We start from the raw sequence: 10,661 nt of genomic DNA, 5'->3' as shown, positions 1-10,661 counted from the left end.
TGAAAAGCAAAAGCTCATTTGCATTTAATGGGGACGCACATGTCGATGGTATGTTTTGCTAACTATTAAACAGGCAAATTTGACATGTTAAAATTAACAATCTGTGTTGGGATTTGAGCTTAAACTTTAGACACATTCTGGGGAGACCAAAGATTTATTTTCCCTCTTCATTCGTGGCCTGCACGTCACTTCTGATCTGCTTTCAGACACAGAGTACATCTGCACAGCACAAAAACCGCCTCAGTGTCCTCACTGCACGTCTGAAGGCATCAGACTCACTCACTCACTGCAAGAACTGCTCACAATGACCTTCAGCTTATGAGCAATATTATTCACTTCTGAGCATTTAACCCACGTCACCAATACTTAACACTGATTTAGGAACATGACTTCACTATTTTGGATGGATGGATGAATGAATGGATGGATAGATAGACAGACAGATTTCTGTTCATCTGAAAAGACGTCATAGATGAATGAATATATAAACAGATATGAGAAACTCTAAATACCTAGAACGAATAATAGAAATATAGATAGTATGACGAAACAACAGTTTAATATCACTTCAAGACTTTAACTCGAGTAACACGGTAATATAAACATCCTGCTTAACATTGTGCAAACAGCGACATCTGCTGGTTCAGATGCACTTAAACTATACAGTCAAATGAACGTCTTTTGTTTACTATAAATATTTGACTTAAATGTGCTTATTGTTTTATATTTTTTTCCTATGTTTATTTGGTTTTTAATCCAATATGTTTTATTGGTCCAAAACGTCTAGTAAGTCGTTATTACTTCAGACATGTTTATGTTTCCCTAATGTTTGGAGTAATATGGTAATAAATTGTTTTAATGTGCATCAGCTGGCTAGGTTTTAGGTTTCCTTATTTTGTGTTCATCATACAAAGTCATTTTGATCTTAACCTTATACTTCAACATAACCCTCAATAAACCTTTTTTAGTTTATAATATTGTCTCTGTACTTTTGACAGACTCTTGATTAAATAGACAACACAAAACTAATGTGCACATTACTGTTTTTAATTATTGACAAAAAGAGTTTTATGTGGTGCTCAAAAGTCCAAACATTCCCCTAGAAGAGGCTATATGCTAAAACCAAATAAACTCAACTTAAACAGATTCAGTTTATCAAGAAATCGCTTTAATTCTGTACATGGCCAACATCAAAAAACAGACTAAAATGAGAAAAATTATATGAGCTCATGAAAAATAAAAGTACATCTTAAGAAAACTGTACAAATGCAAATGTCTAGTCTCCGTTTTCCATCGGGCTGTCCTGGGTATCGTCGCTTTCCATCTTCTCATCATCTAAAAATTGTAGAAGACACAACAGACAGTATAGCATTAACAGAGCATCTGAGACCTGTTGCACAAAGTTTGGGGTTTTACTCAGGCAAGTTTGCATTTAATATATCAAACTCTAAATTTTCAGGCTTAAGAAAGGGAGTTGGTTTTGATCAGGTCTCATCACCAAGGTAACTTGCATATGGCTAATCTGCACCAGAGCATGGCTTAGAGATCGCTAACTTTAACAGGACTTATCAGCTGTGAGTAAAGTGACCTATATATTTGATACATCAAAGGCACTCCCAGTCCTCATGCATCTTTTTTTTGGTCAAAATAATTTATTTATTTGAATTATAATTATTTATACTTTACATTTTATATTCATTTTCAATTAACATTAATAAATGTCTTTAAAATTCAAATTTACATTTAAATAGACATTTAAAACATTTTTAACATACAAGGCTTTAAAAATGACTGTCTTTTGTGCTCTTTGTGAAACTATATAATTAAAACCAGGTGATTGTTTTGCATTGGATATGGGCCCAATCCCAATTTTACCCCTTAGCCCTTCCCCTTCGTTTTGCACCTTCACGTGAAGGGGTAGGGGTGTCCCAATTCTCTTTAGCTTGAAGGGGTAGGGCTAAGGGGAAGGGGTAGATAGCCCTTCGAACAGAGATTTTTCAGGACCACACTTGAAACCAAGGGGTAAGAAAATTTCCCAGAATACACCAGCCATAACGGCACCATTGCTGCACCCGGAAGGAGATCCACAAATTAGTATTTTTTGGTCATTATTACAAATTTTTACAACAAACAAGCATATGTTATCCCTGCTTCCATTCATGGCCAAGATTTTGGAGAAAGTAGTGTTCAATCAAGCCCTGGACTTTCTTACTCAAAACAACCTCACGGATAACAAGCAATCTGGCTTTAAGAAAGGCCACTCAACTGAGACTGCCCTGCTCTCGGTCGTGGAGGATCTTAGACTGGCTAAAGCAGACTCTAAATCATTAGTCCTCAATCTTGCTGGATTTATCAGCTGCTTTTGACACTGTAAACCACCAGATCCTGCTATCTACGCTTGAGTCACTGGGCATTGCAGGCACTGTTATTCAATGGTTCAGATCTTACCTCTCTGACAGGCCATTCAGGGTGTCTTGGAGGGGAGAGGTGTCCAACCTACAGCATCTAAACACTGGGGTACCTCAGGGCTCTGTTCTTGGGCCACTTCTCTTCTCCATCTACACGACATCTTTAGGACCAGTCATCCAGAAACATGGATTTTTCTACCACTGCTATGCTGATGATACCCAGCTATACCTCTCTTTTCACCCTGATGATCCCTCGGTTCCAGCTCGCATCTCAGCCTGCCTGTCAGACATTTCACACTGGATGAAAGATCATCATCTCCAGCTTAACCTCACGAAAACGGAAATGCCTGAAGTTTCTGCCAACCCGACTCTTCACCATAACTTTTCAATCTAGATGGATGGGGCAACCATTACTGCATCCAAAATGGTAAAAAGCCTTGGAGTAACGATTGATGACCAACTAAACTTCTCTGACCACATTTCTAGAACTGCTCGATCTTGCAGATTCGCACTCTATAACATCAGAAAGGTTCGACCCTTCCTATCTGAACATGCAGCTCAACTCATTGTTCAAGCTCTTGTTCTCTCCAAACTGGATTATTGCAACTCTCTACTAGCCGGGCTTCCAGCTAACTCTATCAAATTTCTTCAGCTGCTTCAGAACACAGCAGCACGAGTGGTCTTTGATGAACCCAAAAGAGCACATGTCACTCCGCTACTCACCCGTTTTCACTGGCTGCCAGTTGCTGCTCGCATCAAATTCAAAGCTCTGATGTTTGCTTACAAAGCAACCTCTGGCTTTGCTCCTTATCTGCAGATTTATGTGCCCTCCAAAAACTTGCGTTCTGTGAATGAATGTCGCCTCGTGGTTTCATCCCTATGAGCGAAGAAATCACTTTCCCGAACTCTCACATTCAATCTGCCCTGTTGGTGGAATGAACTCCCTAACTGCATCAGAACGGCAGTCACTTGCTGTCTTCAAGAAACGAAGTCTTAAAAACTCAACGATTTAGTCTCCACTTTCCTTCCTAATCTGCAATTGCCTCTCTGGCTATACCACTAACTGTACTCTCTCAAAAAAAAAAAAACAACTTGCATTACTAATGCTTTGCTTCTTAGACTTTACACACCTGAAACTTGCCTACAGCACTTATTCACTGTTGCTCTTATAGTTGTGTAAATTGCTTCCTTGTCCTCATTTGTAAGTCACTTTAGATAAAAGCGCCTGCTTTATCGTTTTCGCCATCGATAATCCCTAATAATAACTCCTGTATAGCAGTCCCACAAGATTCGGACACTTGAATCCCCTGTCAGAAAGGTTTAGTGACTGAGAAGGACCTTTTTAGTGTCTGCTATAATGTTAATGTTGTTTTTTTGTGTTTACATAGAGGAATATGACCACTGTGTAAATGCGCAGTATAGTTATGATCTTATTGCCATATTAGATTGTTATGATAACATGATATATGCCTTGAGTGATTTCCTAAAGATAAATACCCAAAAAATAAACAACTGGAATAACTACAGCAGTCGCTATCGTCTGATCCCATATGAAGTAAGAGATCGCGATGACATTATGACGTGTGCAGGTCACTGTCCCATTCCTTAGGGGTACATTTTGAAGCCCTTCCCCTTCACACTCGGTTTTAAGGGCCAAGTGGAAGGGGAAGGAGTACAAAAATAGAATTGGGATTGGCCATAATATTTGCTTTAAGTCGACTTGTCAAACCTTTGCTGCATCGAGAGTTTATTTCTGCCTTATAAAAAGTATTAAAACGTATATTTCTGACAATATCTCTCATGTCATGTTCACGCTAGAGTTTGAGCATGCAAAATTCTGTCGTACGGCGCTGCGAAAAGGGGCGGGATAAAACATTTTAAAAAGTGAGCGATTGGTTCATATTTTACATTTATGTCCTGAGAGGTCATGTTTTGATCTTCAATTGGTCTCATGCGGTCACGTGACATGGTTTCTACAGGTTTCACAAAGTCAAATTTAAGACCTTTTTGAAGCAAATTTCAGACTTATACAGGGCTAAACACTAAGAATCTTTTATGTGCAAACTCTGCACATAAATGTCAACTGGTTTAGAAGGGACTTTAACCCGAGACATTCTTGCTGTGAGGCAACAGTGCTAATCACTGGGCCACCATGCCGCCTATCTGGGAAGGAGAGGGTGTAGGGATGGGTAGGGGGGATTCTTAGGAATCATCTGTATAAGTAATCAATCGTGAGCTGATGTGGGACCAGCTGAGAACAATCATAAGCATGTGATCCTCTCGAAATCATTTAGAAATAAACTTTACTTCAAAAAAAACTATAATGAACAAAATGTATGCACAACAGTCTATAGAAAACAAATGTTATTTTAAGGAAGATATTTACAGTTTTATTGAGAAGAATCATTGGTGATTGGTCGACTCAATAGACACAGGACATTTTAGACCAGTTTAAAATAGTTTAAGACCTACAACACAAAATTTCAGCAAATTTAAAACCTTTTAAGGCCAAAATTTGGTTTTGAAATTTAAAACATTTTAAGACTTTTTAAAACACAGCGTGTTGTGATTTCACAGGACAAAATTCACCAAGCTTAAACTTTGCAATGCAGCGCGAGCTTGCATTTCCGATCTGTTCAATTCATGTTTATTTATATAGCGCTTTTACAATGTAGATTGTGTCAAAGCAGCTTAACACAGAAGTTCTAGTAAATTAAAACTGTGTCAGTCCAGTTTTCTTTAACATACAGTCTGTTTAATATAATATATATTCTGTTGCATTCGCATGCATATGAATGGAAGTCTATGGGATGAAAAGTGCTATGTGACCGCGGCTTTATTCTTCAATGGAGAAGTGAACTGCACTGACCCTATCATGAGAAACAAATAAACCTGATGCTCTCGTGCTGCATGCACCACACATTCAGGTGCATGGGGTCCAGAGTAAAGTTGCGGTCACACTGCACTTTTCGCCCCATAGACTTCCATTCATACCCACGCAAATGCGACACACTAGAAACGCAAGCTTGTGCCACAAGTTTTCCGGTTCGCTGCATTGCAAAGTTCAAGCTTGGTGTACTCATTCATTCATTATCTTTTTGGCTTAGTCCCTTTATTCATCAGGGGCCTCCACAGCATAATGAACCACCAACTTGTCCAGCATATGTTTTACGCAGCGGATCTTGGTGAAGTCGGACCTGCAAAATCACATCACGTGACTGCATGAGACCAGTCGAAGATCAAAACATAACCTCTCTGGACAGAAATGTAAAATATGGACCAATCGCTCACTTTTTAAAATGTCTAATAGTCTTATTTAATCCCGCCCCTTTTTACAGCACCATTGAACATAATTTCGCATGCACAAATTCTAGTGTGACTGCAGCATGAGCTTGCGTTTTCAGTCTGCCACATTCACTTGCGTATGAATGGAAGTCTATGGAGCAAAAAGTGCAGTGTGACCGCAGCTTAAATCACAAACACTGGATTAAACCCAGAGAGCAATCATATCAAGTGTTGTGAAACCACTTAACCTGATCTTAATCAGTCAGGATTTGTCACACCGAATCTTACTCTGAGTCTGCACCCTTAGTTTGTTCAAATTGTTTTGTACAAATGGCCACAGGCAAAAATCTCATCTGAATAAAAACTAATTGCCGACAATGCAAAACAGTTCACAAGCAAAATGTGTGCTCATTAGCCATTATTCAGTTCAAACTACTCACTCTCCAAAGTCTGCTGAAGTTCCTGAATGGTGGTGAGAAGGACATGGAACTGTTTCTTACGAAGTTCCAACTGAAGATGGTTAGACAAAAATAAGATCAGGTAAAATATTTTAGCATATGATGGTGTATTATTTAATTTGTATAAAAAGCCTAGTGCCTCACCTTGTCCTCCACATTCTCTTTAATGTGCGAAAGCTGCTGAAGCTCTTTGTCTAAAGCCTCAAGCTGCCTGCAAAAAAAAAAGAGATTACAAAATAACTGGTGGGTCAATATACATCTCTGACACTGGACATCCTGTTTGTCATTTTAAATAAAGAACACAGACTATTGATTTAATACACTGAATAAACTTTTCACACCAATTCTTGTAGTAAAAAAATTAAAATATTGATAGATAAGTATAGAAATGATATATTCTAGCTCTCAGGAAAACACAAATGTGTTGAGCGAAATAAGAATGTCTTCACCAAACTTACTTTAAGGTCTCATGTCTGTCTGGATGTTGCTTGATAACTCTGGCCAAAGCATCATACTCTACAAACGAAATGGTTAAGTTAGAAACAGAGAAAAAAAAAGTGATAAAATTAAATGGTAAAAAAATTAATTATCAAAATGTAGTGAACCTTGCCGGTTTTTTCGTATCCTTTTCGCTCTCAGGATTTCCTTTTTGCACTCTGCAATTTTTTCATGTGCTGACGCAATACTTTTCTCTGTATTGGAAGAAACAAAAACACGTTGCTACAGTAAATAATTGTATGAATGATTTGTACACCTGGTATTAATGTTTTTGTCAATATCATCCACTTTCTCATAACTTTAGGCAAAGAAAAAATAAAAAAGCACAATGTTCTCTTAGCAGTTCTGAACTAGGTCTGTGTGATTAGGGTGAAATATCCAATTGCGAATTTTTTTTGACAGATATGGCGATTTCGATTTGATTTGAGATTTAATTTTGTAGTCAAGCTTCAGCTCGATAATCTGTATAGTAGCTTCTTACTGCTAAAATGCGGTGAGTGTTAGCTAAAAAACAAAGAACTGAAAGATATTAACTTCAACATTTATTCAAACTTGCTTTTAAATATTCAGAAATTACGACTAATTTTTGTGTAAATTACACTAATTTTTCTCTAGAGCAAACAGTAAGCTCAAATAAAATGACTTTACCTTTCTGTAAACAAGTTCAACTAATTAGGGAGATAATGTAGCTTACTATAAAAACAAAGAAATAATAACTATAAAAACACAGTATGCACTATCAAAGACGTTATCTGAGAGAATCGCCTATTAGTCGCTGACACCCGTCAGATATTTGGTCTGCAATTCAAAATGTGTGAAATGAGAAATGTGTTCTGATTAAAAATAACATTGGCGATCACCTACAGCCAATGAGAGAGCAGCATCCACTAGTGTGGGTATCTGCAGGCCAGCGGAAGGTTGGAGGAGAAGTTAAAAGCGTTTCTTTTTAGTCTATTTGGGCTCAACAAATGGAGGAAAAACTAGTGTAAATTCGGCAGGAGTTTGATGTGTCATCTGAGCAACACCACAACTGGGTCGAAATGAAAAAGTTGAAGAGAAATTGCTAATTCCCTTTAAAGGCCAGGTGAGCATAAGAAGTACATTTTCTACCCACTAAAGACTTCTTTCTCATTATGTGGTTAATAAAAGATATACTAAATTTAAAACCGCCCATGCTTCCTGCTATAACGTTCCTACAGTAAATGTAAGATTTTTTTTGTTTTTTAGGACAACAATGCCATTTTAAAATTGTAAAAAATTTTTGAAACTAATGAAGACAGCAGAAGTCAATGATTCATTTGAATTATTTAGTCTGACATGTTTACTGCTTCAAAATATTTTAAAAAGTTAAAACCCAAGTTAAATATACTGTGTTCAGTAGGGTGAAAAGTTGCTGTTTTTTACCCAGACATTTAAAAATAACATATTTTAGATCTGTAAATTGCAATACTGTGAAACCGTGATATTTTTATCCAAGGTTATCATACTGTCAGAAACATATACCGGCCTATGCCTAATATCCTGCCCTCAAAGAAATCTTTAATGTAGTCAAACGATGTAGATTAAAACAATGATGGAGTAACAGCAGTATAAAGTGAAGTCAATAGGAAGTATTACCAATATCTGTATAGATTCCTTCATAATTCTCCATTTCTTTCAGGTTCATGTTGTACACAAGCAGGGTTTTCCCCATGGAGAATTCACACTGAGCCAAAGACATCATCATTCTTTGATACTGAGACATTCTGCAGACACATATGAATGATAAAGTAATTACACCCAAAGTTGTGGTAACTAATCAGAGTAATATTTTAAATGATCTGAAAAAAAAAAAAAAATTATCTAATGTGGGGTGTGTAAAATTTAACCAGAAAAAAATTACCCCTCGTCTGGTGAGAAACTGGAGTGGCACCATTTGGTGAAGCTCTTCATGAGCACATTAATGCGTCTGTCATCTCCAGCTCCATCTCCATCGATCAGAAGACGCTTCCGAATAACCTCATCTGTGAGGGAGGAGACAGAGATATTATTTAGTCCAAATATTGGTTTAAATCACATGGCACACAGGTTATTCTGTAAATTGCATTCTGGGAAAAAATGTGGCAAAAAATTGTATATTCTGCAACATGCTCAAGAATATCACTGCTAGATTATTCTGGACCAAAATGAAAACTCACAAAATTTACCAAGAATCTTAATTTATTTTCTAGCATTGATACTGTCTAGCAAAGTGTCAGAAGAGTGCTATCATACGTATAAACATATTATATTTTCAAATACATTTTATATAATCGTAATTCCTATACAATCCAAAGTCAGTTTATTAAATTATACGTATATACATCTTGTTATTTGTTTTAGTTAATCAGTTTTAGCATGTGGCTAACTAGCTTTGACTCCTCATGTTGACATTTCAAAGGAGTTCGTTTAATTTCCAAGAAATAAAAACATGGACGTATGCTGCTGTAATAAGTCATCCTGACTTGCTACATAAATTACAATTACATCAAAATTAAGAAAAATAAAAAAAAGGAAATCCTTACCATCAGTGATGCTACCCATTCTCCAGCAGGCTAACTGGACTTTTCGAAAAAACTTTATTGTCAGGCGCGCGTGGACACGCAAGGCATCAGCGCCCCGCCTCTGTTGCGAAGCAAACCGCCGAGCTCACGGCAGTGCTCTGAACGGCTAGCTTTTACTTTATTATTTCAAAGTCATTTAAAAGTTTTGCGGAAACCTCGTTTTAAACTACTCGAATGATAGCGTGTCTTACATAAATACTGTATCAGTAGGTAGTTTAGTTTAGTTTTTGACAGTATTGAGAAATGAGATTCGTTTTCGCGAATCGGTTCATTTGAACAGTTCGTTTTAAAGTGTGTTTCCACAAGACTCGTCACTTCAGTTATGAATCATGATTTAGCTGTTTTGAAAAACAATAGGAATCTGTTAAAGTTTTTAAATTAAAACCTGTAGTCTACTGTCATTTATTAGGCAAATAACTTACTGACCAGCACATTCAATTTCCTCAGTCAGAATTTTGCTATTTCAATAAAAAAAAAAAAACATAATAATAATAACGCAGAGCTTCACAATCTTCTAGCCTCACATGTAAAAAAGTACATTTGAGCATTCATGGATTACAACAATAGCCTAATTAGTGTTTAAATCAATTTTAATATAGGCAGCCCTTTTTATTGCAGATTTTTTTGTTTTATAAATAAGGTCCAAGATTTAAAATAAAAGTTACTTGTAAAATGTTTTCTCTGTTTAAAAACAGTAGGGAAAGATGACGTCACTTATGTCAGCTAGATGTTGGACTCATCAAAAATATTTGTTAGCATTGACCAAAACTGATTAGCCGAAGTCACACTGAAGCGACAGCCACCAGATGATTATGCTTGGTCTTAAAGCCTTTTTCGATGGGTTATATTTTTTATATTTATGATGGCATATCAGTAAAAATAAGACAAATGAGCCCCCCCCCCCCATCTTTCTTTTGTGTCATAATGTCTGTGCAGTTTGTGTAGTCATTATTCAGTTTATGAAAACAAAGCCATTTATGTATGTCAAAATAATTCAACATAAATTAAAATGTGAATTAAAATATGCTTGACTGAGAGATTGAGGCAAAGTTGTTTTTCGGACATTTTGAACATTCTCCTAAATAATTTAGAAAATAATTATTTGCAAAAAAAATCTATATAATCATAAAAGGTATACCTGTAGGTCAGGGGTTCCCAAAATAAAAATGCCAGTGACAGGCAACCCCCAATCGCCTCTGAGGTGGTTATAAATATATAAACCTTCCACACATACAGTAGGTGCACACATACCAATAGGCCCAAGTCTATTCATCATTTAATTTTGGAGAATGCCTCTCGGAGACCATCCTCCATGTTTAGTTATGGCTTGGATATATTTTAATATATGTGCCATAAAGGCGTCAGAAATTTTAACCTGGGGCCATAAAATCAATCTGCTGCATCAGACACTATTGCTGTGTCTTTAATAT

The 10,661-nt window shown here is 36.7% G+C and overlaps 1 protein-coding gene across 1 annotated transcript; it reads right to left on the bottom strand.

Annotated features, from left to right (window-relative positions):
* Positions 1-1,146: 1,146 nt before the first annotated feature.
* Positions 1,147-9,276, bottom strand: thoc7 (THO complex 7). The gene is made up of 8 exons (XM_056468068.1): positions 9,193-9,276; positions 8,532-8,652; positions 8,267-8,394; positions 6,757-6,843; positions 6,610-6,667; positions 6,296-6,362; positions 6,134-6,203; positions 1,147-1,335 (listed from the first exon to the last, which is right to left on the bottom strand). Exons 1-8 carry the CDS (start codon positions 9,209-9,211, stop codon positions 1,277-1,279), a joined length of 609 nt encoding a protein of 202 aa, XP_056324043.1. The 5' UTR covers positions 9,212-9,276; the 3' UTR covers positions 1,147-1,276.
* Positions 9,277-10,661: the final 1,385 nt, after the last annotated feature.

Source organism: Danio aesculapii, chromosome 11, assembly GCF_903798145.1.
Source record: "Danio aesculapii chromosome 11, fDanAes4.1, whole genome shotgun sequence".
Lineage (NCBI taxonomy): Eukaryota > Metazoa > Chordata > Actinopteri > Cypriniformes > Danionidae > Danio > Danio aesculapii.
This window is presented reverse-complemented; position numbering and strand designations above follow the sequence as displayed.

Coding starts and splice junctions, on each gene's coding strand:
- thoc7 (XM_056468068.1), bottom strand. Junction 6,363..6,609: donor GACAGACATGAGACCTTAAA/GTAAGTTTGGTG, acceptor TTTTTTTTGCAG/GCAGCTTGAGGCTTTAGACA. Junction 1,336..6,133: donor ACTTCAGCAGACTTTGGAGA/GTGAGTAGTTTG, acceptor TACAATTTTTAG/ATGATGAGAAGATGGAAAGC.